Here is a 27,617-nt window from a genome sequence, read left to right on the forward strand (position 1 = left end):
AGGACTCTGACTGAAGCCTTTTTTGTGTTGTACAAGACTTTCCAACGAGCAGGAATCCAAGATAAGGCAGAGAAAGAGACCAATGCGACAAAGGTCTGGCATGTCATCAAAACACCTCTGTGCCTTTGAGCATTGGGACCGTGTCAGAAGACTATTTTCAGCATGGTGAAGAGTTCCAGAGGAGAAATCCACCCTCCTTATGTGTGCAAGAGGAGAAGATAAGACAGCCACCTTAAGATACTTCATTCAAGATCATGTAAGATACTTTGGTTTTGACACAAGAGAGCATTTTGTTTAATTTAAGGGATTTTGATTACCACAGTTTGGGATATCTATTGGACTTTAATAACCCTGGCCATTGATATGAAGAAACCCCTTTGGATTAAGAGGGAAAGGTCTATTCTTTTTGATACTTTGGTTAAGAGAACCTGGGGGCTGATTCCTTACAGTATTGGCAGACATGTTAAGCTGTTGCTATTATCCTGACACTCCTAGTATTTTTATTTTGCCGGTATTATTCGGACTCTTTTAGCAAGAGATTTGAGAGACATCTGGTCACTGTATATTTTGGCACAATTCTAAATAAACCATTGAACTCTATCTTGATTGGTTGTCTTTAATGGCACAGGTGATGAAGTGGGGAGTTCAAATAGGCACACAATAAAGCCTCACTGTTACACCCGGTTGAAGTTCGGGGAAAGGAGGACACAGAGGTGTGGTTTACTCTTCACATTTTCTTTATTAACTAACTCCTTCCTCCTCTAGCACCTTCTCTTCCTCCTGAGCAGTGTGTGTCCTTAAAGGACACTTACAGGACGAGAAGGTGTCCTAACTACATCTCCCCCACACCCCTCCTTGCATCCATCTCACATCTCCTCAATGAGCCTGCTTGGCCTCTTGATGGTTCATCTCAGCCAGTCACCTCTCTCACTCTCCGTTTCTGGGTGGCCTACCCCCACCAGCTGTGCGGCTCCTTCTTCATCGCTTGTCGTCTCTTGGGTGTCCTGCATCCCGGTAGGTTCTTGGTCCGATGCTCTCCCCCCGCTGGGTATGAGTTATTTGAAGAAAAACACATTCCTGGCCACTTCCTTCTTTCCATTGTTGGTAGTAACCATTGTCCCTTTTACTTCTGTCACTTCTGGGTGTGCTGTCGTATCATGAGTCAGTCTTTCTTTGTACCCTCTCTTTAACCAGAACTTCATCACCGCTCTTTGGCCAGTTCCTTCCCCATGGCATCTCTCTCGTAAATCTGCTTCCATGACCTCCACCTCTCCTGCCTGTGTCAGCTTCACTCCTTCTGTGCAAGCGGTCCTCTTTACAAAAGGAAACCTTGAGAGCTCATCTATGATGACCAGCAAAAAGTCTCCTGTCTGCAGCGGCCCATTAAGGTCCATTATGGACCGTAGCCAAATGTATTCTTGTAAAAACTGGTAAAACACAGTTAAATCAAGAAAAAAAATCAAAATAAAGGTCCATTACGGTCCTGTACCATACCCTCTCGGGAATCTCAGTCACTTGGAGTGGGAGTGGCAAATCACTCTTGGCACAGGAAGCATTTCTTGACCACCTCCTCCACCATGTTGCCCATGAATGGGAACCATACAGTCTGTCTGGGCATCTTCTTGGTGGCCTCCACCCCCTGTGTCCTTCATGTGCCAGCAGCATCAGGCTCCTGATGATGGGAGGATGCTATGAGCAGGCAACATCCTCTCAGTAGTATCCCTTGTTCGGACATGGCTAGTTCTGTGCTGACTTTACCATCTGTTCCATCTCTTGCTTGTCGGAACCCCTATGTCGTAGTAGCTGACGCTTATCGTCCTTCCACTTGTTGGTGCTGGTCAGTTCCATGGCCATGGCAAGTGGCATGTGATGCCTGTGCTAACTCTTTCATCGTCAGTGCCGGTGGCATGGCACGCTCCGTGACATAGCAGAGATACTCTGCATCCCCCTCTCTCCGGGACTGTTTCCTCAAACTTGTGTGAGATATAGTTGGCTGGGTTGTTATCCCCTCCTGGTCTTTGGATGATGATGTGAAATTCTTCCCTATCACAAAGTGGTGGAAGTATTTGCATGCCCAGTATTCTCTGCCTGCCTGTAGGTATGCACCCTCTGTCTGGGACAGTGCATGGCTGCTGTAGGCCACAACAAAACTTGCCAGTCACTCTGGTTGTTCAAATTCGTCGGAAATGGCCCCCCAGACCCACGGGGCTCGCAACGACCACCATTTCTCTGTGCCAGGCTGGGTTGAAGTATGCTAGGTGGGTTAACTCACCAGCTCCACCTTGATGGTGTCAAATGCTCTTTGGCATTCTTGTGACCAATGGAACGGCTCTTTCTTCCGCAGCAGTCTCTGTAGTGGTTCAGTGGTTATGCTGTATCTCACAAGGTACCTTGAACAGTATCTGGACATCCCTAAGAATGACCTGACGTCTGCCACTTTAGTTGGTGCTGGGAGTCGCTGATGTTTTGTACCTTTTCTAGGTCCTGTTGAATTCCCTGGCAGGAGAAAATGTAGCCATAGAATCACAATGTGTCCTTGTTAATGTTGCACTTGTCATAGTTCAACGTAAGCTGTGCTCTGCTCAGGATGTCACAGCCAGCCATGAGGCCCGATCGTGCTCTTCCTAGGATGCTCAATGTATCAGAATGTTGTCGTAGTAATTAAATGCCAACCTCGCGTGGATCAGCAGCTGCCTGGTGTCTTCTTGAAATATTTCTGCGGCCGATGAGATCCCAAGATTGGGGCATTTGTAATGAAACAGCCCATCATGGGTACAGAAAGCCGTGTTGATCCTCGGCTCAGGGTGTAATTCCAGCTAATGATACCCCTGGTTGAGGTCCAGTTTGGAGAACTTGGTGGTGGGATTTAGTTGGAAAATCATGTCTTCAATTTTAGGACCCGGGTCTCTCTCTCTCTGTGTTGCAATGTGGGCCACTCTTATATCGATGCATATTATTATCTTATTTCCTTCCTTTTGCACCATGACCAGGGGTGAGATCCAGAGTGTTGGACCTGTCACCCTCTCAATTATGCCATTGTCCATCAACTGTTGTAGTTCTTGGGATACTGCGTCCTGCATGTGAAGACCTATCCTTGAGGGTTGCTGTGGGATAGGGCTAATTTTCTCATTGATGTGCAGCTGCACTACAGTGTATTTTAAACTTCATCAGCCCCTGAAATAGCATTGGAAACACTTGTTTAATCTCCTGTTTAATCGTCGCTCCGGTCATGTGGGCGATGCTTTGCATTCTGGCTGGGTCTGCACTACACTGGACCACCTATTTTTCTTGATAGTGGATATCGATCAACCCAAGCGCCTTCGTTGTCCGGTAGCTGAGCAGACACCTTCCACTGACGGGGCTCCCAATTATGTGAATGGTGGTGTCGGTTGTCTTTCCATTGTGTGAGAGCATCCTCTGGAACTGCCCAAGTGATGGTACCAGTATGTTTGCTCCCCACTGCAAGATTTTCACTTTTGACTGAGTCAAAGCTCTCCTGTCCCCTGATTTGTAAGAATTTTGCTCACCTATTATATTTATGGTGGCGCCTGTCTCTATCAGGAAACAGTGTGTTGCCTCTCCCATTTTGACCATCACCTTCGTGGGCATCAGCCCCTTCTTGCTTGCCATGTATTAAATTGACAAACTCGCCAATATATTCCTGGTATAGCTCCTGTGGCTATTTGTTGTATTAATGGTATACGTCTCCAGGGCATTCGTACTGTTCTGGGTAGTATCCTGCCTGTAGCAGCCGCTCTTTGCCTTGGGGCTCCCCGTAGTCCGGACCTAAGTCCACGGCCCTTATCATTCTCCTCGGCATCTGTAGGTAGAATTATGGTGGTCTCCACTGCTGTTGAAGATTTCGTCTGGCTGGTGGCTGCCAGCCCATTGTCATCTTTTGTGGTTGCCGTCCGGTCGGGAACAGCCTCCCTCCTCAACAGACGGTGTGAACATTTCCTTCCCTGCCACATTTCAAACATCTTTTGGGAGTGCCAGGCACATTCCAGTATGTGGGAACGCCTGCCCACAACGAAAGCCTAGTCTTTGCAGGCGAGGACCCGTCCGTGCCTGCATGATGTATCCGTTCCTCTGTGGGCCTCTAAATGTGACTGTGTTGTGACCAGGTCCCCTTTCCATGTCCCTGGTTGCTGAGAGGGCTCCTCCTTCTCAGCTTTCTTCTTGGGCGTCTCCATGGCAGTCGCCTGTATCTCAACTCTTTCGTGGTCTCTCGCCATTGCTGACCTCATTGATGGTTAGTGGCTTCTTCAAGAGCTGCTTCCAGAGTGCTGACAACACACAGCTCTCTATGACGGAAAGCCGGACAGCCCTGCATTCCGAATAGTTATAGAACTGGCAGTGGACCAGCTTCTGCCGAAGTAGTGAAGAATTCCTCCACAGTCTCATGGAGGGAGGGATTGCAGACATTCATTGAAGACATACCTCTCGTGGTTTCTATTGGGTTGTATCACAAGCTTTATGTTTAGTGCCATCAAGAGATCATCATAGGTGGTACTCTCCCTTGCCAAGATTGTCTTGATGATGCATTTAATTTCTTTCCCAGCGAGGTTCATGAAGATGTCCTTCAGGACCGGTGACTTCTCTTCCCCAGCCGTTCTTATGAAGTCGTCCAAGTCTTCGACACATTCGGTCCATCGTGGTCCTTTGTCTTGTTGAGGTTGTAAGGTAACAGGCACAGCTTTCTCAAAAAGGCCACTTTTGTGCTGCTCTGTTGTGGTGCTCCCTGGTCATCCACCTCGCCCTCCACGGTGGCCCTTTACAAAACCACACAGCACTCCTGGAGTGCACCTTCCCTTCAAGTGCAGTGCTCCTCGGGATGACTACCCTCGTCAGTGGTCACACGGGTGGTCCTCCAATGTTTCTACTATGTCTGCTGTGCTGCCCTGTGCCACAGACCAGCGTGTAGGTGGTGGTGGTGAGATCTCTCTGGGCATATGAATATCACTAGTGGTGAGTGGCTGCTCTTGGGCCTTCATAGTGTAACTCTATTTTGTCAGTCTAAATGTTACTGCAGAACATGCCCTCTCCTTCCTCAGTGCAGTCTTTCCTTCAGCATGTGGATATGGTGCCCCATGTTCAAGTCCTGACTCTGTGGGTCCAGACTTCAATTATACATGTGGGCATGATGTTCCTTGTGGCTCTCTCCTCACAATTGCAGCTATGGGTGTGTGTTCCTCAGGCCTCCCCACACGCGCACCCCATGGGAGGCGCGCTCACGTGTAGGCCTGTCACCAGGCTCGGGGAATCGACAAACAGCCGGGCCTGCTCTGTTGTGTGCTCGCTGTGGGTCACAGCGCTCCAGGCTGGATTGGAGAGAGGATACCACTGCAGTAGGAACGCCGAGGAAGATCGCGCTACTGAGTCAGCAAATGGTCCAGGACGCATGGCAGGACACTGGATGCTCTCCAGCTGGACACATCTACGGATGCGGCACTCAGGATGCTACCCTCGTAGTCTGACAGGATGCTACAGTGGTCAAAGCGGGACGGGAACAATGGCTCGTTTCCCTCGTCGCCAGTTGTTGCACCCGGATCAAGTTCAGGGAAAGGGCGGACACAGAGACTAACTCCTTCCTCCTCTAGCTCCTCCTTTTTCTCTTGAGTAGCGTGTGTCCTTAAAGGGCACTTACAGGACGAGAGGCTGCACTCACAACACCCACCACACTCCAAGACTGTTGTTATGGCTTGTATCCTACAACTTGCTTGATTTCCACTGAGTGACTTCACTTTTTAGAGGGGACGTCTGTCCACGTGGGCTCCTTTGGGATTCTAGTTCTCGGCGCTGAGACTTAATGCTGAGTCGACAGTTTTGTTGGACATGATACTGCCCTTTCCCTCCTTGAGTCCTCGGATTACATATGTCGTGTTTAGCGTGGAGCCTAACTTTTTTTCCCTTTTCCTAATATGCTGTATATATTTTAGTCCTATTGCCTTTTCTTTGATTATAATTTGTGTATTGTTGGTAAGCACTCATTGAATGTTTAGGAGTAGTTTCTGTTACCGTGCACCCCACCACCTTTCTCCCAGGGCTACCCGTGTACCTAGATGTGTATGGTTACTCTAGGGAGTGCCTTGAAAACCTCATGCTGCACTACTATTTTTTGCAGTGTAAAGTAAGGGGGGGTGGTTTGATTTCATTGGTGATAATACTGTAATAAAGGATCACCTATGAACTTTTGTGGCTTTGTGTTTTTTTGGTGTGGTTTTAGAAAATGTTTTTAGAAAATGAAATGTGGAATGGCCAATGTGTTGTCCATGGTGGATCTGTGGTTTAGACTCTGTTGCTTTGTGAATGGCGTTTTCCCATGATGACATACATTTTATCTTTCTGCTAATGGCTTGCTATGTAATGCTTTCCTCTTTTGATGTTTTAATAGTTCTTGCTGAGTGTATTTTTTCAATGTTATCTGCAGTTCCTGTGGTTTGCTTTAGGTATAGTTCCTGTGTCGTTGAATTGCGTGTTTCTTTTCCAATGCTGTTGTAGAGTCCGTTATTTTTTTCTTGTTTAGTGTCCATGTATGTACTGTCCCATTTGCTGTTGTTTTGCTTCTTCCTGTCTTTTTGACTATTTGTTGTCTCTCCTGGAAGTTTTGTTGATCTTTGACTGTGAAACGTATACTCTTAATGGTATGTTTTCTGTGGGCGCTGTGGGTGTTTTGTGGAGTTGTTTCAATTTTGTAGATGCATCTTCTGTCTCTTCTGTGGTTGTTGCGTTGTTTGATGCATTTTCATTTCTTTTGTAGGTGTGATTTTAGAAAGGGTTGCCGTTTACGCATGCACTTGTGTCATAACTGTACATTCTGGGATTGTTTGTGCTTGATCTGTTTTCTCATGTAGCTTTCATAGCTGTTGCAGTTTAGTTCTCTAGTCTCTTGTAAATGTAATTCTCTGTTGTATGACAGTTTTTCAGATTTTTGCCTGCAGACGTTTTGGGTTATTGTTTGGTATATGATGTGTGTTCTTTCTTTTAACTGTAGTTTCATGCTGTGTGCTGTTGTTTTTTCTCTGTATGTGTGAATAATGATTCCATTGTTGTTGCTGTAGTCTTTGTTGTGTGGGTTTGCTCTTTTTCTTTTCACTGTCTAATTGTGTGTTTTATTTCTTCTTTCAGTTTGTGTTGTCCGGTGCCAGAAGTTCTTGATCTCCAGAGTCGGTGAAGACTGGATATTCCTGATTCTTCTGGGTCTGCTGATGGCCCTAGTGAGCTGGGTCATGGATTTTGCCATAGCTACGTGTTTACAAGGTGACATCACTGCAGTGGGCAATAGGGTGGGGAGAGCAAGGTTTATCTCGGGTCTAATTCAATGACTCCATGATATTCATATAGTCAGCCCTACAGATAACGGGTGTATCGGTCACATTTATTCCCTAAAAACAGGCAAATACTCCAAAAATAAAAAAAGGGAGTAAAAATACTCCCAACAAATATAGACGACAGACACAAAGAAGCCTTATCCCCTGGTTTCACACACAACTCCATGGATATGTTTGGCCCTTCGGTACACCCAGAGCCACAGGAAAAAAACGATATTATTATTACTGCCTGATCTGAAGAGGTAAAAATGTATCTTTTAATGTGCACGAATAACTAGCTGCAAAGAAATATTTATTACAAAACGTTTCTGTTTTACAGTTAAAACATATGTTTGCTCGCTCATAAAATACTCCCATCGGGAATGGGACTTTCTTTTTTACTCCCTAAAAAATCCTTTTACTCCCAACTTCAAAAAATCAGGAGTAAACTACTCCTACTTCAATAATTCATCTGCATCACATATAGTGTTAAAGCAAGTGATAAAAATCACTGTTTATGAATACGTCTTATTTATCCAGAAAACAAAAAACAAAAAAACACCAAATTGGGTAACCACAGCGGTTTTTGCACATTTGCAAAGATATAGTTTGTCTCCCTTGTGATGACAGATGCAAAATTGTTCCAGCCCCTAGCAGTGTTACTCTTCATGCCTCCGCAAGCATTCAATTCTCTCTCCGGAGCCACAATTATAAAAAGATCTGCTGCCCACTCATGTGCAGTGAGCTCCAGGCAATGAAAGCATCGCTCTTTGAGTTGAGCATAAGGCATGATAATAGACTGCCAGTCGCTTGTAGGTATAGAGTTCAACAGTAAATGCCTCCCTGTGCAAGCAATTCTAGTATGAGTGGAATTCGGTGAGCCACGGAGAGGCAATGTAGCTCACCGAAGGCGGGGACAATACGCCACTTTGTCGGATCCCACATGTGGGGTTGAAGTCTCTGTTATGCACCACATGGAGCTGATGAATGAGCATTTTCTTGATCCTGGCGACCGGGTCTTTGTAATTGGTTATTTATAATGCGCTTAATACCCAGAGGTTTCTAAGGGCGGAACCGGGGATCGAACCTGTGTTGCTCTGTGTCGTCTTGCTTCCAAGGCAAGCATGTCAACCCCTGAGCTATCCTCCCGAGGTTAAATTGGCCCAGTGTCACCACTGGCTCTTTCAATGCTTCCTCTTCGGTGATCGTGTGAGCTGCGATCGCTGCATCGACTCGCATCATAAGAGAAATTGATCAATCTAGCCTCGCTCGACGATACGTCCCAGTCGTGAAGCATAGACACTGATTCAATGGTACACAGTGAAAATATCAACCCATAATCAAGACTACACAAAATAATTCGAGACTACACAAAATAATTCGAGCTGGGGCAGCCAGATATTTCATGGATAGGACTGAGCCTGGGGATCAGGCCTGGCTCTAGGAGTCCACCACGGCACGAGCCCATGAAATCCCTGGCTCCGCCAGAAAAAGGAAAACAATTCAACGTGGCCCTGGCGAGACACCATCAGGGCTGCGCTCTTTCTTTTCATACATGGCCATTTCTTTCCATTTTGGTTGCACGGTGCATGCAAAATGAAAAGAAATGGTCAAATGTGGGAAAATAATTGGCATTTCTTTCAATTTTGGCTGCGCGGTGCAGGCAAAGTGGAAAGAAATAGTCAACTGTAAAAAAAAAATAATGCTGCACTGGTGCCCTCTCGGCATCCATGCCGCCATCTGGTTTGTGTTTATTTTTTTCATATATGGGTATTTCTTTCCATTTTGCCCGCGCTGCACAGGCAAAATGGAACTAATGCCAATTTATTTTTGTGTTGCCCTGTGCACTGGGCAGCCATTGTGTGGCCGGTGGCATCCAGGGGTACCAGCCTGAAAGGAGGATCAGGCTGGAGCTTCCATTGGAACCCGTGCCGGCCCAGGCCTCGCCCAACTCTAAAAATAATGTCTCGAGATTAGATAAATCCCTTTCAATGAATGTCACGCATTCATCAAACTATCACTACACTGTAAGGATGTGTACCTGCACAGGTGATCGGCACCCAATATTCCCAGGCGTTGATTTGTTGCAATCCATGGTTTCTTTAGGGCAGTTTGAGAAGGTGTACATGGCAGGAAGAAAGGGTAACTGGGTGGATGCTGAGGGTCGGCTTCGGGAAAACACACCAGTGCGAATTAGGCAATATTGCTTTGGATAAACCGAACAGGTTAATTTCACTTGTTAACAATGAACATTGTGTTTAGTGGTTGTTCCTTTGCAGACTACTAGGGGGTTATTTTAGGTAGAGTGGTGCATTAGGTGGAGGCATAAAAGTGTGCTTATGCCTCGATTTAACACGTGAGCCATTTTCAGGCCCTTCCAAGGCTTTGAAGGGCCAGTAAGCAGAGTTTGCTTTCCTCCTTCGTCTTGGAAGAGCACCCGATTTTACAACTGCGTGAGATTTTAATGCAGGTGTAAAACCAATGGAATCCACCTTGCATTTGCACCTGCTGAATTGCTAGGAATCCAAATGTTACATAGCTGGCGGATTCCAAAGGCATCTATTAATAAACAGGCTCACAAAATGTATTTCACAGGCAGCATTCATATTTTTGCAAAACGCAGAGAAAGCTTGAAGCGTACAGACAATTTTGCTGAAAATGGCATGCAGGGCACCCAACGGCATGCAAATGGTAGCATTCCCCTGCACGCAAATCGCATTTCTTTTAAAATAACTTACTGTTTTTCTATTTGTTGCTGACAAATAAATTTGGTAGCAATTTAGCAAAAAGAGTTCAACTTTGATTTGTTTGCAATTAATGTCATCAACTCCTATTGTTTTTATTCCTATTGTTTATTCCTATTGTTTTATTGTTTTTACGTGCAATACCTTTTCATCTATATGCGAAACTATGGCGGAGTAAATAAAGTCGGGAGCGTTTGTTGTTCGTGTAAATGTGTTGACCTTCAGAGATTTGACAGCATAAATGTGCCTCTGCCCAGCCGCCAGCTGGAGCAGATTCGGAACGTAGAGAATGTATTGCATGAATAACAATCGTTTCAGGTGTTTGGCATCGGGAGTATGTTACATCCGGCGTATTCGAATTTGGGAGTAAAATGACCTTCTACTGAGTAATAAAGTAATTCCCATCCCCAATAGTGTTTTGTTTTCTAAGAGTAAAATATATACTTTAAAATATATTGGGCCCCCTTACATCTGTGCTGGTAAGCATACCAGCACCGTTGTTTCCAGACCCGCACAGTACAAGTCTGCGTGTGGGTGCTACCTGCCCGCCAGGGTCAGACTTGCCGTGCAGGATGGCACCCACTCGCAGAGTTCTCGAGGAAGCAGCAGCACTGTTGTTAACGGTGCCGGTGCTCCTGTGTCCCCATTCCCATGGAGTCCTGGGGAATGGGGTTTAACAAAATTACCAGCACCTGACTGCCCAGCCACTTGACTTGGAATAGCCTGGTGGCACCGGGAAGTCAGGCGCCGGTCATGTTTTACGGGGCTGGTGCAGCCCGCTGGTTTTACCGTCTGTGATTATATTGTCTGGTTACTACCGCCCCTTTATGGTCAAATTAATTCTTCTTTTGTAACTGGGAAGCCCAAGCGTGTTTCTAATTGGAGGAATAGTATCTTATTGAGGGAAAGGTGCTGGAATAAATTACCCAAAAGTTTTACTGCTCCATGTAGCTCTATTCAGGCCCTTTAACTAGCCACACTGGATAAACCTATATAGCCACCACTTCAAAGTACACTGGCCTTCATTACGAGTTTCCCGGTATTACCGGCGGGATACTGCAAAATTGCCCCTACCATCTCCGCCACCTGATAACCCGGTGTTACCGGGATATAACGGGTGACAGAGACGGCAGTAAGTTCACATTCCATGGAGTCCAATAGGACACCATGGGATGGGATTGCTGGAATTACCAGCACCGGTAATACCGGTGCCAGTGATTCTGGCTTTTATTTGCCGGTAGGGGCCTGAACTACCGGCAGGTCAGGCCTGCCAGTAGATCACTGCCCCACCAGCAAACCTGTATTTCCCTGCTCTGGACAAATTGCCAGTGCTGGAATTACAGGCATTCTTTCTGGCATTTTTTTCTGGACCGGGGAAGTCATAATGACTCTCACTGTCTCAAAATAAAATCCCCCTTCCCATAAGGTCTCTTCTCCCATGTCACTCCTCTGGTCTTCCTTTCCAGATTATTTTCGGTCCTGATCATGGGAAGTCCTTTGTGGAGATGCCCAGAAGAACACAGCACCCAGGGATCTCCTGCCACTGTTTATCACCCGTCCCATCTGTGGAGAAATCTGGGACACCGAAGCCCCTATAAACAGCCTGATGTGGCTACCAACAAGTTTGAGAAGCACAAGGATACTGAATACTGGAGAACCCCAAGGCGACCTGTGCGTGCCTCGGAGACCAGAAAGGGTGAATGCACAGCCAAAGGTGGAGCTGTTTCAGGGTGCAGTGCAGATATAAGAAGCCAGTTGGAGATAGAGTAAGATTGTCAGGAAACTGCTGGCAGAGCTACCAGTAGGGGGCGGTGCTTAGAGATCTGCAAACCCTGTGAAGGCTGCAGAAGACCTAGTTGTGCCCCAAACCACAGCCATCTTCATCCCAGGCTGCAGTACTATGAGATGTATGTCTGACCACACACAAGCATCGTTTCCAGAAAGGAGAGTGGCCTTGACTTCGCAGAAGGTTAACACAATTATCAATATCTGGTCCAAGAAAGATAATATCAAGTATTTGATAATGATGCCAGGAGAGGAACTCCTCGAACACAGTTAATGTTTGTGTGTAGTCATCTGGGGTCCTATTTACGGGCGTATCATAAAGTAAGTGCTTTTCGGAAACCAAAATTCTGAAGTGTGTGTTATTAGCATTAAACATTGTATGACTCAAAGTTGCCATCTTTTGATTGAAACACATAATGCATACTCTTGCACCAGGCATTAGTATATACTCGGCCGAGTTTAGACCCACTAGGCTTTTGTAGTGAAGTGGAAATGGTGACAAAACTGTTGCGAGTAACTTTAGCCAAGGAAACCTCTTACTCTAGCTCAAAAAGTCTGCAGCAAGCTGAGACATTTAAAGAGAAGGCAACATGTTTGTAATTTGCAGGTCCCATTGTTATTTTTGTAAGTTAGTCATCAGTCCATTATGCATTATATGAGATAGACAAAACGTGAGTTGGAGCTTTGACGTTTCGTCCCTTCTCCCTAGAGGGGGAGCTACCCCCTTGTAAAAGCAAAAGGAAATATCGAGGCTCAGTACCACAAAAAGAAATACACCAAACACGTGCTTATAAAGATTCACAGATCTTTATTCTACTGCGCAGTTTACAAAGAAACAAATTCAGATAGCTATCTGGCCCTCAGTACATCATAGTGAGTACCAGCCTTTCAGTGTGAGGAGTGAGAGGTACTGGACATCTGGACATTCGCATTTTTATTCAATTTAGTAATAATGTCCAGCCCCTCTGCAGGTTAATAATCTGTGGTTTAGAGTTTGTGCGGAGTTCACTTATGGCTCATACAATAATATGCACACGGATTACTTAAGTTTGTATGATATGATATGATAAGATAAGATATGATAGGTTATTTATAATGTGCTTAATACCCAGAGGTTTCTAAGCGTGGACCCAGGGATCGAAACTGTGTTGCTCCGTGTCGACTTGCTCCCAAGGTGAGCACGTTGCCGCGGAGCTATCCTTCCGAGACCTGAGCTATACTCCCGAGACTCACAAACAAGTTACAATGGCAAAGTGTATTCCCAGATTTAGCCGTAAGCCTTAGCACATATCCCTTCACAATGCAGTTCAGCCAGTGTCCACGCTCGACATTTACATTACATTGTCTTCGATGTATGTTCGTGGATGAGGCTTATTGGTGTAGGCAATCCTAAAACCACAAGTCATGTATGGGACAAGGTCTCATTACCCAGTCTAAACATTCGGCCCGCGGACAGTCTAACCATTAACCTGGGCACAAAGGTTGGGAAGGCTCGGTTGCGAGTTGGAAACACAGTCCACCATTTTAGAACCCGGAATTGCATGTGAACAGAAATCTAAAATGGCATATGATCCTAAAATGGCGGGGAAGTCGATCTAAAATCAGAACTTTGCAACGCGGTTTTCATCGCAGAGTGACTAGACTTAGGCCAATATATATTAGAAGGAGGCACAATATGATTTCCCATTTAACAAACCCTCCTTTTGGCCTAAGCCAAGTGCTAAACTACTTTTATTCACTTTCTGAGTAACTTCACGTCTCAATGTCCATAAACCCTAAATCACAATCATCAGATATCGATCGCCATAAGATCAGTAACAGAAATTTCTTTCAACACAAATTCATTTGTCATTCCTTCCGGGGTGCGTACCTTGTGTCCTAATGTTCCCATAGTCTGTGCACAACATCCTTCTAACACCGAACATATGACAGGAAGACATTGTATACAGCAACAGCAGAACAACACAATACCCAAAATAATCAACAAGACCAAAAGTAGCTTCCATCCCCAAGATCGTAAGAAGTCCCAGAACCAAGCGCTAAAATCCCAGTTTCCCTCGGGAACGTGCACTTCTGGACTAAGGACGTGCAGATTTTGTATAGCCTTAAAGATGGTTGGGGAGGGATCTGGCATGAAAACGCAACAAGCGGACCCCACTAATTTACATACTCCACCACGCTCAGCCAAGATGATGTCTAATGCCATCCGGTTCTGTAGGGCCACTAACCTTATCGCTTTTTGTTCTAAAGTCATGTTATAGAGTATGTCAGTGGTCCCGTTGATGGTCCTCTCCAGTACTCTCGCTAGTCTTCTGATATCTTCAGAGTTTAATATTTGCCCCCAAAAAGGTACAAAGGATTTAGCGACTTCACCCAGAACTTGTGATGAAGTATTGCCATTCTCATCCCGCCTTGGACGAGCCTTAGAGATTTCTATGGTGCTTGCTATGAATACCCCGGGTAACAGAATTCCTAAATAACAGGTTCCCTGCCAATCCCTAGGTTGCCATGGGAAAGCTTCATTACCGCAAACAAAATAGACAGGTTCGCCTACATACAAAGGTCTGTCCTCACTGGTCAAGTTCGCAACATTGGTGCAGCCCTTGAAATCACCCATTGACTGAGTACCATTCCTCTGTATGCAGAAAGAAACTGAATCGGGGCTGTGGCTAACAGTGTAGGAAGGTGGCGTGACATCCCTATTGCCTATAGGAGCCATCTTGAAAGAGATCAAAGATTGAAAAGGACGAGACAGTCTATCAGAAGGCCTAATAAAAGCAACATTAAGCTTGCTCTTATTCACGAAAAGCGAGCATCCCAGGGGCATTGGAACTCGTTTCTCAAAATCATTCAAATTTGTTCCATCAAAGTTCCCGAGATGCTATCGTTCCATCGGCCAAAGAATAGTGCCATTAAAGAAGCATAACATGCAGTAGTCGGGGGTAAACAATGAATATACCAGCCCAACCCCTTATCTCTGTGTTGTGGTAAATGCGAGCAGACCCAACAATTAGACGTATTAAAAATGGCATGCGTGGCATTCATTATGAGTAGTAAAGTATTAATGTGGTAACTCTGTCTATGCTGAGAGTCTCTAGAAGATAGAGTGTGCAGATGCAAGAAAGGTGTAGAAACAGTAGGTACATTTTCAGTGGGCAAAAGAATTTCAAGAGGATGTACTTCTTCCAAATACCGAAATCCTAAGGCAATTACTATTGTGAAGCCGGTTTACATGATTACAAGACAACAATATGTTTTAAAAGACCATGCATTCGATTGTCCATTGTTTCGATTGGTCACACAGTCACTTATGTGTTCAGTACGAGTGAGAGCGATTGCAGGCATTGTTTCTTCAAACGAAATACTCCAGAGTTTATTTGCTGGCGATCTCCTGATCGCGTGTTTTCTTAGTCCTTCCCTACACCTAGCCAACAGATTTCCTTGTGTGCAAAAGAACAGGGCCAAAAGACAAGCCCTACTATGATTTTCCTGTTGGCACAGCCGAACAGTGCAGTAAGTCTAGCTCCGTGGATGCAGATCGTACCTTGTGACTCCCGGTATTGCGTGATCTGCGAACAATGTGTCGTTGCTTCCTGATGGAAGTGCTGGATTCATAACAGGACCTGACAATGGTGAAAAGGGATCTGTAGGAGAGTGTGGAGATGAAGCAGCTATTTCTCCAGGCCCCACAGGCTCAGGGAGAGTCTCCGAAGCACTCTCAATGCTGCTCAATGCTGCGTGATCGTTGGGAGCAGCACAGGTAGGAGTATCTGTATCTTCTGTATCGTGTGGCAAAGGGAAGAGAATCCTCTTGACATGCGACGCATGGATCCAGTGCTTTTGTCCGGTCACTCGTACGACTGTCTGTGTGGCCAGTAGGACCTGATGAGGGCCCCTCAACGTGGTGCGAGACAGGATGCTCTTTCGAATGCTTTTATCAACACCCAGCTACCAGGTCGGATACTGTTACCTGGGCCCTCGTAGTTGACTGGGAGGGCTTCTCGCACCTGTTCATAAATCTAATACAGATTTTTAGTTAAACGGTCACAGTAGTCGGAAAGAAGTACATGTTCAATGTCCCGCAAGGCCTTTGGCTTAGGTAAATTCCAAATGTTAGCTGGCCTACCCATAACCACCTCAAAAGGGGAGAGCCCAATCCTAGTCTGTGGAGTTGTTCTCATTGATAATAACACGATTGGTAAGGCGTCCGACCATTTCAATTTAGTGCCGGCACACGTCTTGGTGAGTTTGTTTTTTATGATTCCGTTGTGTCTCTCTACCAAATCAGCACTTTGAGCATGTCTAGGCGAATGGAACCGTTTATCGATCTGTAATCCCACGCATATCTGCAGAATTACAGCAGCGATAAAATGTGGACCATTGTCCGACCAGATGACTCTTGGCAAACCAAACCTAGGAAAATATTCCTTAAGCATGGTTTTCGCCGTTGTCATTGCTGTAGCATCTTTAACAGGAAAAGCTTCAACCCATTTACTAAAGGCACAGATAATACTTATAGTTATTACAAAGCTCCATTTCAATGAAATCAAAGTGTATAACCTCGAAGGGGACAGAAGGTGGACCAAAACTACCCCTGTGTGTCGTTGTGCCTTTTCCCATATTATGCTGTAGACAGATATTACAACTCTGAACAAAACTTTCAGCTGTTTTCGGGATTTAATCATTCACCCAGACATTTTGTAACATTTTTGAAACCTTTCTCGCACAGATTTGGGTGGGCCCATGAGCCATTGCGACCATCATTGTAATGTACACATCTGGCAACAACCATTTTCCTTCTAACTTGTCCACCCAACACCCGTCATCATCCAATTTTGCCAAACCCTCAGCCCATTGCGTAGATTCTTCTAATGTGGCATCAACTTGAATATTCTTTACAGATTCAATGCCCTCATCCATAGTACAAACATTTGTGGCATCCCTTGCAGTATATATTTCTGAATAGAGATCAGTGGCAGTTTGTTTGGCTATCTGGTCAGCGAAAGCATTCCCTTTTCCCACACTATCTATGATTTTCTGATGTGCTGCGCATTTCATGATTGCTAACTGAATAGGGAGTGCAAGCGCTGAAAGTAACCGTACTATCAAAGAGCCATATTGGATCTTTGTTCCATGTGAGGTCAAGAAACCTTGTTCTGCCCAAAGTCTACCAAAGTTGTGAACCACCCCAAAGGCATACTGACTATCAGTATATATATTTACTCTAAGCCCTTCGGAAAGCTCACAAGCTCGAGTCAATGCTATAATCTCTGCGGCCTGCGCAGAGTTATGTGTTATTCTCTTGGTTTCCACAATCGTGCTTAATGTGGTGATGGCATAAGCAGCCGTGGATGTACCATCCGGAAGTTTGAAACGGGAGCCATCTCAAAACAGCTCCCCTTGTGGGTTGTTCAAAGGAGTATCTTTCAAATCGATTCTGCCTTTAGACTCTTGCTCTGTGGTGTAGAGGCAGTCTTGTGATGCTTCGTCACTGCAGCAGTATCTTGCGGGAAAGGTAAAAGTTCAGCCAGATTCAATACACAACACCTCTGAATTTTGATGTGTGGTGCGAACAAGATCAATTCGTATCTCGTTAATCGTGTGGAGGTGAGGTGTTGCGTTTGTGTTCTCTTTAATAGAACATCTACAGAGTGAGGTACCATCAGGGTTAAAGCATGGCCTAGGACCATACCCTCGCTCTGTTTTACAGACGCAGCAGCAGCAGCGACAGCTCTCAAACATCTTGGCAAAGTGCATGCAACAGGATCAAGGACGGAAGAAAAGTAGCCGCACAGCCTATTCTTCCCACCATGTTTCTGCGTTAATACAGCCAAAGCGCATCCATCACGTTCATGCACATAAAACACGAAGGCCTTTTCATAATTTGGTGTGCCCAAAACTGGTGCTGAACACAGTGCAGTCTTGAGCATATCAAACGCTTGCTGGTGTTCCAAGTTCCACAGCAATGGCAAAGAAATGCCCTTCTTTGTCAGAGCCAACATTGGCCTTTAACGAGAAGTTTGGGATCCACTGCCTACAGTAAGATCAAGGCTCTGACTTCCTTCTCTGTATTTGGGTCAGACATGCTAAAAATGATTTTAATATGCTCTGGCGTCAACCTTCTTCCCTCCTTTGACAGGAGATAGCCTAAATAGGCGACCTCCTGTCGACAGTATTGAAACCTTTTGAGTGAAGCTTTGTGTCCATGTTTTGCTAGGTGAATAAGCAACAAGACGGTGCCCTCTTACAGGCACTTTCTGAGTCAGCAGCTAAAAGCAGATCGTCTACGTACTGAAGTAGTATACAAGTGGTAGGCAACTCGAGTTTGTCAAGCTGCTCTTTCAAAGCCCTACTATAGATGCTCGGACTTTCCGTGTAACCTTGCGGCTTATGGGTGAATGTAAACGAGCGTCCCCCTAAGGTGAACATGAACAGATATCTGCTATCCTTGTGTATAGGAATGCTAAAGAAAGCATTCTTAAAGCCTACAACACTAAAGTGAGTAGCAGAAGCTGGGATCATGGTTAGGATTGTCGTCGTATCAGGAACAATAGGAAATTGTGGAGCAACAATCTTATTGATGGCACGTAAATCAATGATAAAACGAAAAGGAATTGCATTATCGCCTTTCATATACACCGGCAAAATTGGACTATTGCACAAACTACCTGGAATTTCCTCAATTACCCCACGATGTACAAAATCAGAGACTATTCACTTCAAAGCTTGCTCACCATCAACTGAAATCTTATACTGAGGAATACGTGGCAACTTTACTCCGTGTTTTAAAATGATCTTAACCGTCTCAATTTGTAGAACACCAACACCAGCATCATTGTCATCAACTGCCCATAAACATTCCGGAACATCACTAAATTCCGCCAGCAAAGGTCTAGTCAAGAACTGAGAGACAGAAAGTTGCTGTGGTGAAATCGTCAAACGCACTCCATCCGAAGAACAATGAATTACCGCATTTAATTCCTTCAACAGATTCAACCCCAACAAATTCTCTCCACAGTTCGTAGTCAAAAGAAATGGACAGTGATCCATGAATGGACCCAATGTAATCGGTACCGGCGAAGAAACCGGACAAACTACTGGCGTACCAGAAAACACTACAGAAACATTGGTTTGCCCTGACAGTGGAATGTTTTGAACCCATGAATGGTCGATGGAACACTTCTGTGCTCCTGTATCTATCAAGAATAGATGTTTCCTATTTCCCACTATCATCTCAACTTAAGGACTTTTCTGATTAACGGGAATAGGCGTCGGTTCGAAACCCTGTTTCGGGCAATCCTAGCAAAACAAAATGTCATCATTTCTTCAGAGAGATATGCAGCAGAAGGATGATCAAAAAATGTTCTATTATACACACTCGGTGCCTGAATATCCTGTGAAAAAGGTTGCGAATTTTGAAAAAATTGACTTCTACCAGGACCCCCTGTCCCAGGGCAGCCTCTGTATCGTCTACCCATGTTACCAAATGTGTTATTCGACCTCTGCTGGAGGATGGGGCATTGTACTTGCCAATAACCCTCTTGTCTGCAATAAGCACATTGGTTTATGTTTACAGGATCCAGCGGCACATTACCCTGCGGAGCATACTGCCCCCTAAATTGTGAAGTACCCCCTCTAGGGCCTTTAACAATTTGTTGCAGTAGAACTTTTAGTTTTCAGGTCTCCCTTTCTCTTTTCGATTCTCTCTTTCTCATTATTGACTCGGTTCTCATAGTACTGAGCCATATGCAATACTTCAGACTGAGACTTAGCTTGCCAAGCGCTCTCAGAAGACATAATTTGCGACTGGATGTCAGGCAACAATACACGCACAAATTTATCTACAAATAGTCGTTTTACAGACTCTGTACTCAAATCTTGTCCACTGAAATCTGAAAATACTTGTTGAAACCAATTAAAGAATTCAGTAGCACCCTCAGACTTCCCTTGGACACAAGCAGTACGTTTGTCCCAAATAATCCTTCTCTCGGGAATTATAGTTTTTAATTTCATGACTATTCTATCAGGCAAAGTCAGTATTACCTGTGGCGGTCTCTCGCCAGCTGGCCTTTCTCTATCTAGTCTAGCTATATTATCCCATGTGTCCCCTAACCCTGGTACATCGTCTACAGTCCTAATCTGTTTCCACAAATCAATAGGTAGGAGCACAGGAAATAACAAATCTATATCACTCAGAGTAAATACTGACTGCAAGACAGATTCTATCTTTTTATAGAACCTGTCAGATTCTTTCTAATATCAGGGATGGATTGTTTAATGGTGTTTACTTCCTGTCTTGAGAACGGGATGTGATCAAACTGTGAGACATAATGTGCAGGAATGTCATAGGCAGCTGTGCCTGCTGCGGCATTAGCTGGAACCTCGACTTTTGGGACAAATGTCTGCGGAACCTCTCTCATAGACAACTGAGAGATAGGAAGCTCTGAACACTTACTGAGCAACAGAGCTAAATCAAGCGCTAAGGCAGCTGAAGAAGTGTCGGACGAAAAAGCTCTCTTATAGATATTCAATAAGTATGCGGGACAACAAATCTTTCTTTTTATACATTCATCCTGCAGGTATTCTACCATTACCTGTATCACTTTCCTCTGCATTTCTGGTGTATACTGACTATACGTGTCATATACTTCTACGGGAGATATGGACATGTCTGAAATCCATCTAATCGCATCCTTTGTGCAAATTCGTGTTTCCTCACTTATCGACTTACAACAAGGAAGGAACCATTTCTGTACAAAAATAGCATTCAAACTACCACCATCAATTTCTTCATTCCGTAACCTTTCCAACTCTCTTCTATACTCAAAAACCCTCTCGACGTGCTCATATACTTTCTCCGCAGTATCTCTTGAATATGCTAAAACATTCAGATCCCTCAACCCTTGTGGGAGACCCATATCATCCAATCTATTCCACATTACACATAAATGAATTCCCAACCCTTCGATAAAAACATTTTTCTCAGGAAAACTGTCTAAATTAGAGAGTTATGTTATGTTAAATAAGCTTGTAAAGCGCACGGTCGCCCAAGGGCATCATGGCGCTAGAGAGAAAAACTGCCTACTCAAGAGGAACAGCACAGTGGAAAAGAGGACTAGAATAGAATGGTTTTAAGAGCTTTTCTAAAACCAAGATGGTTTGAGGTGCCTCTGAGTGACAGTGGAAGGTTGTTCCAAAGTTTAGCGGCTGCAATGGAGAAGGCCCGGCCACCGATCCTTTCACGGTTAAATCTTGACACCATAAGTAGATTAGTGGTGGAGGAGCGTAAGTCACTTTCCGGGATGTACCGCAAACATTTGGACTGTAGAAACTCGGCACCTTGGCCGTGAATCGCCCGGTGAACAATACACAACGACTTGAAATGAACACGCTGGGCCACCGGGAGCCAGTGGAGACATCGAAACACTGTTGAAATATGAGCACTGTAGGAAGAGCCGGTGGCTAGCCTAGCCGCCAGGTTCTGCATGCGCTGGAGTCGTTGTATCAGACCCGTCGGTTGAGACAAATACAAAGAATTGCAGCAGTCCAATCGTGGGAGGACTAATGCCGCCACTACAGAGGGATGGATGGCTTTCGGTATCATAGGAAGAACCTTCTTAAGAACTCTAATCTGGTGGTGGGCAGACTGGCAGGCAGCAGTGACCTGGTTGGCCATAGAGAGGGATGCGGAGAGAATAACTCCCACATTTTTTACCTTACTGACTGGGCTAGGCAAAGAACCTAGAGAGGTAGGCCAGAAAGCACACCTCCACAGTGAGGGGTCGGAAGGGCAGCCCACCACCATCACATCTGTTTTATCACTATTAAGTTTGAGCCAGTTCTGGTCCATCCAAACACCGAATGCTTTAAGGCAGTCATGAAGACAAGATGAGACCTTTGCCTTATCCTGATCTAGACGTATCAGGATTTGGGTGTCATCAGCATAGGAATAACAGTTCAGTCCGTAGGAACGGATAAGACAAACTAGTGCCCAAATATAGATATTAAACAAGATCGGGGAAAGAGAGGATCCCTGTGGGACACCACAAGTGAGGGGGCAGGAAAAGGAAAGAAAAGGAGGCATAGCAAGAGTTTGTGTACGATCAGAGAGAAAGGATGTGAACCATGCAAGAACAGAACCAGATATCCCAATCTGCGCCAAACGTGAAAGGAGGATAGGGTGGTCAACCGTGTCAAACGCGGCTGACAGATCCAGCAGAATCGAAGCACCGCTCCCACCCGCATCAACTAACCTGTGCATATCATCTTGTACGGAGACTAGCACGCTTTCCGTGCCCCTCCTTGGTCTAAAACCAGCCAGGGTGTGGCAAAAACATCCGCTCGTTTACCCCTCTCCATGCATTGTTTGTCCCATGCAGTCAAATTGCGCTTTCTCTCTTTAGACACAGTATTATGAGTTACAATCTTTGATTCCGCACCTTTATCAACTACAAGCGGGACAGAAGCATTCGGAAGAGAAAGAGCAGGCAAACCTTGTACAATCGGTAACAAAGGTGCTATCATTGGTGCAGAGGACAGATCTACCAGACCCGTAACAGTAGGCAAAGGCGCAGGAGCAGGTGGAGGAGCAACGATAAGAGGAGGAACAATAGGAGGAACGATAGGAGGAGCAGGAATTACTACAGGAGGAGGAACGACAGCAGGAAGAGGATAAGCAACAGGAATAGGTACATACAGAGGTGGCGCAGTGGCACCTGGCCTTCGATCATTTAAAAGTTTGGCAATTAGCTCATCAGACACATGAAAGTCTGTAGACGGTTACATTTTGTGAATACCAAGCTGAAAAACCCTATCCATATTCCTAACTGACTCAGACTGTTTACTTTGATCATACAACAACGCTTTTTCGGTGTGGGACATGTGGCGGCTCGCATTTTTTTCTCTACTTTTAAGTTGCTGCATAGCTTCTTTTTTCTAATTTTGTAATACATCAAATGCTGCAGTTCTAGCCTTTTTTAATAATATAGACGCTAAATATTATATATGAGGAATTTCAAAACTACCATTGGTTGGCCACTGAAGTTCAGAAACATGCCTAGTTTGTCTGTGCCAAATATCATTAAACACTATACTACCAATGCCGTGCTTACAGACATAGTACACGCAGGAAACGCCTTTTGTGGCGCTGGTCGGCCAAATTCCAAAGATTGTCTGTCCTTGTGGAATAATGCCCTGAAGCAGGCAGACAATTTCTCAGGCATATCAGATTCCTGGTGTTACCTGGTCAATAATTGTGCTTGCGAGTACAATACTCCAAATCAAATTATCAGGATACTTAAGAATCGGGTCACGACTCACCTGATCAAAGGACAAAGGAGATCTGATGGATTTCAAAGGACTACAAAGGACCCACATGGTTGGTGATTTCGCAAAACTGCCCGCCTCGATATGTGGACCCTCATTAAGATGCCGTCTTGGACCGCGGGCTCACCGTCCAGGGATCGGGTCATGCAGTACTGTTGAGGTATCGCTTCTCATCCAAGAAAGGGGCCCCCTTTTTCACTCTCCGATCCCAGTTCGATAGTCGCGTCAACCTTCAACGAGATGGCATCAATCTTGGGGATCCCTATTCGGGCGCCATCTGTAAAAGCAAAAGGAAATATCGAGGCCGAGTACCACAAAAGGAAATACAACAAACACAGGCTTATAAAGATTCACATATCTTTATTCTACTGCGCAGTTTACAAAGAAACAAATTCAGATAGCTATCTGGCCCTCAGTACATCACAGTGAGTACCAGCCCTGCAGTGTGAGGAGTGAGAGGTACTGGACATCTGGACATTCACATTTTTATACAATTTAGTAATAATGTCCAGTTCCTCTGCAGGTTAATAATCTGTGGTCTAGAGTTCGTGCTCAGTTCACTTATGGCTCATACAATAATATGCACACCCATTACTTCGGTTTGTATCACAAACAAGTTACAATTGCAAAGTGTATTCCCAGATTTAGCATTAAACCTTAGCACATATCCCTTCACAATGCAGTTCAGCCAGTGTCCACGCTCGACATTTACATTACATTGTCTTGGATGTATGTTCGTGGATGAGGCATATTGGTGCAGGCAATCCTAACACCACAAGTCATGTATGGGACAAGGTCTCATTACCCAGTCTAAACATTTGGCCCGCGGACAGTCTAACCATTAACCTGGGCACAAAGGTCACGAAGGCTCGATTGCGAGTTGGAAACACAGTCCACCATTTTAGAACACCGAATTACATGTGAACAGAAATCTAAAATGGCAGATGATCCTAAAATGGCGGTGAAGTCGATCTAAAATCGGAACTTTGCAACGCGGTTTTCTTCGCAGAGCGACTAGGATTAGGCCAAAATATATTAGGAGGCACAATATGATTTCCCGTTTAACACCCTTTGAGGCTAGGGGAGGTGAGTCCACTCAGCAAGACCCTCCCTAGGGGTTCTGTGGATCTACGTTATAATAATAAAAAATAACCGAAGCTGAAAACACCACATTTATTTTAATTGAATTTCGAAAATATTGTTTAGTTTATTTGCACTTTTTTCACACCTCCCCCGGTTCCCCCACCTTAATGAATTCCCTAACTCAACACCACATCTATTTATTTGAACAAAAGTGCAAAAATGTGATTACAAAAACTCGATGTTTTCAGCCTGGTTGTTTTGGCATTCGTTTTTTTTTTATGCGATACCCTGGGGAAGTGGGACCTCACTGGGGCCAAGGACTCCCAGTCCAGAGTACATTTGCTGCTTGCATGGGAATTGGAAAGACTGTTCTTACTACTGTTTTGAATCCATCAAACAGTGACCTTTTCTTAACCTCTTTGGCTTCAGGTAATGCTGAACCTCACCTGAACTCCCTAGTAAAAGAGCAGCAACACACCTCTTTTGTTTCAGATTATGTACATCTGAGTGGGGCAAATGAGGGTTAAGGGAGCCAAAAAAAACCAAAGGCTGGAAGGCAAGCATCTGCTCTGGTGGAGACAATGCCGCTGAGAGGGGTAAACGGGTGTTAAGGGAGCCAAAAAACCCAAAGAATGGAAGGAAAGCATCTGTCCCTGAAGAGAGAACGCTGCTTAAAGGGGAGAACAATGTTTACGGAAACCAGGATAACGCAAAAGTTGGAAAACCGAGGTCCTGTGAAACCAAACCTTGCTGCGGGCCAAAGGGCTTTGGAGAGCTTGTGAGAGTCAAGTGAAACTGATAGGAGAGTCTGGGAAAGCCAACAACGTTGTGGGAGCCAAGAAAACCCAAACGCTACATACGGGCAGCCATCACATCAAGGTCTTGAAGTAAACCGACCAGATAGCCGAGGGCTCCAGTGTTTAACCCGTCAAAGAGATTGTCAAGCACCAAGTAGGAAATTGTATTATTGTGTTAAGGACTTGTTTTTGTGAAGAAAATGAAACTGTATGAAATCTGAATAAAGACTAAACACTTGGCATACAGAACCTGCAGAGAGGTTGAGGAGTGTTCTCCAAGAAAGTGATGAACTTTGTATAGAGAAATACAGAACATGACAAACTTTTAAACTGTCTTTCTTGAAAAGTGATGCAAGTGTGGGGCCAGTCAGAAGCCAACGGTGGAGGCCATTGATCTGGCCTCCTTCTTTTTGTTAAGTTTTCTCAAAGTGGTAGGGCCAGTTATTAGGATTTAGACTAAGGTCTATTTTCTTTTAGACTTCGATGAGCGCACTTACTTTTAGTTTGTTAGTTAGGGAACTCACTCATAGTGATAGGGCTAGACTGGCATTTTCTTTTTATTTTGAATAAACACCCATGAAACATGTTACCACTTAATCTGACTCTCTCTTCTGGTTCACCACAGTGCCCACGGCCAGGACCCTGAGCAGAGGAAAAAGAGTACTATGCACTAAAAGCCCTCTGATGATGGTTGCTGGGCTCTGAATAGGAGTCCACCTGAGGGAAGAGGGGACACTGGGGTGTATTGAGGCCTTGCCAAAACATAACACATGTGAACAGAGTAAATGAGAGAAATAAAACAAATGAACATTTCTTAAAGAGGCAAAGCAGAATAAGAATTAGAGACTGTGAAGTTTGTGAGTGTATGCAGTAGGCTTATGAGAGAAGTCCTAGCAGGAGAGTATACCAGGCAGATTAAAAGTGTAAGAACACATATGAGAAGATTGTAAGGGTGCGTAGAACCCACATGAGGAAAACCATGGCAGGCAAGTATACAAGGCAGATTATAGGTGTAATAATATATATACATATATATATATATATATTAAATTTTCTTTTTTTTTTTTTTGGAAGCAATACCAGACAGATGTAAATTGCAAAGATATTCATGTGAGAAAACCCTGGGAGGAAAGCATACCAGGCATTGTCAAGTAGTGTGGGACATACAGTATTCAAAGAAGTCCTGACATGGATACATCAGGACTAGCAAAACGGCTGTGAAACCACACATTAAAGAAGAGAGGAAAACTGTCTGGAGCATATACCAGGTATCCTAACAAAAGAAAGACTAACAGCCAAGTTTTTTTGTATACCATTTATGTTGTTGTTGAAGAAAAACGTGAGGAATGATTATTCTTGAATATAAAACAGGGTGAAGAGACATCCAGGGGAAGGGAGCTACCCTCTGGAGGAAGGAACTCCCTACAGACTAACAATGGTCTCAACTTTACCACCACACGCACTTACACTAGGAGAAATGTCGTCCGGCCTAGCATGCTAGTTTTCTGTCTAGATCATTCAGAATCTTCAAGGCTTAAGAATGATTACTGCATTCTCTTGTTATCTTCCAGCCTTAAAGCGCTTTGAAGCACTTCACCTGTGTATAAGCGCTACATAAATAAACAATAAATAAATAAATACAAATATTTGTACACTACCAAAGGCCAAAGACATTACCCTTTTTACCCTGGAGTTAATTTTGTTAGGATGTGAATGGCAGAATAGTACTTTGGACATGGGACAGTTTTTGCTTTGGACATTCTGAAATCGACAGACCCTTAGTTTTGTTTGAGGTAGGGAAACGCCTCATAGAGCAGGGACACAGAGGTATTTTCCAAATCCCGTTTATTTTGTTAATAAAAGTGTATAATCAAATGTGTAAGTCTCTGTGTCGGTGTCTCATTCCTGGTACCTCACAGAGCCCTCAGTTGATATTGCATTGCAATACTAGGGGGTGTGGGGAGGGCATGTGTTGATGCTATGATGCCGCCCAATGCCTGCACCTTCGAAAGCGTGCTTCATTGAAGCAGAGAGCTGGTTTAGCTCCTGGAAGTTGGTGTAAAGCACATATAGTTAGATTACCAGGAGAGCTGAGCCCAAAGGCCTGCTTTATAACCTGAGCAAATTGTATGGTCCTTGGCAACCCAGATTACCTCACCGTGCCTTGTTTTACTTGCAACCCATCGTTAGGAACACCTAATGAGCCCTATATTTAAAGAAGTCTGACTCATAGTTTTAGACTGCAGTGTTGCTTTGTAGTATATTAAAAGAATATTAATTGAGTGCAGACCTTTTTAAAGTGGTCTTCAATCTATGTATCCTTTAGGTAGCATCCCACCAGACAGTAGGAACTTCGGAGCTCAACGACAAACTCACACGTACTTTATGTCAAAAGGGTACCGCGCACACACTGTGGAACAAAGACAGTCCAACCAAAGTAGTCTGGATCAGAAACGTCCATTTAATTATAACACTTCCAATTAACTCAATAGCCAGGCACAGAAGGAGGACATATAATGGATGTACTCGAATTAATGCGCAAAATGCCCCAGCTTGGCCGGCATAAAGGTGAA

The 27,617-nt window shown here is 44.6% G+C and overlaps 1 protein-coding gene across 3 annotated transcripts in view; it reads left to right on the forward strand.

The window, feature by feature from the left end:
• Nucleotides 1-27,617, forward strand: part of CLCN2 (chloride voltage-gated channel 2) — a 1,173,779-nt gene that overhangs the window by 504,435 nt on the left and 641,727 nt on the right. For all 3 annotated transcript variants that reach the window (XM_069618787.1, XM_069618789.1, XM_069618788.1), the window contains exon 3: nt 7,129-7,260. In XM_069618787.1, the coding sequence (XP_069474888.1) occupies nt 7,129-7,260 (132 nt within the window). The remainder of the gene's footprint in view (nt 1-7,128; nt 7,261-27,617) is intronic.

Source organism: Ambystoma mexicanum, chromosome 10, assembly GCF_040938575.1.
Source record: "Ambystoma mexicanum isolate Mex_15411 chromosome 10, UKY_AmexF1_1, whole genome shotgun sequence".
Taxonomy (NCBI): Eukaryota; Metazoa; Chordata; class Amphibia; order Caudata; family Ambystomatidae; genus Ambystoma; species Ambystoma mexicanum.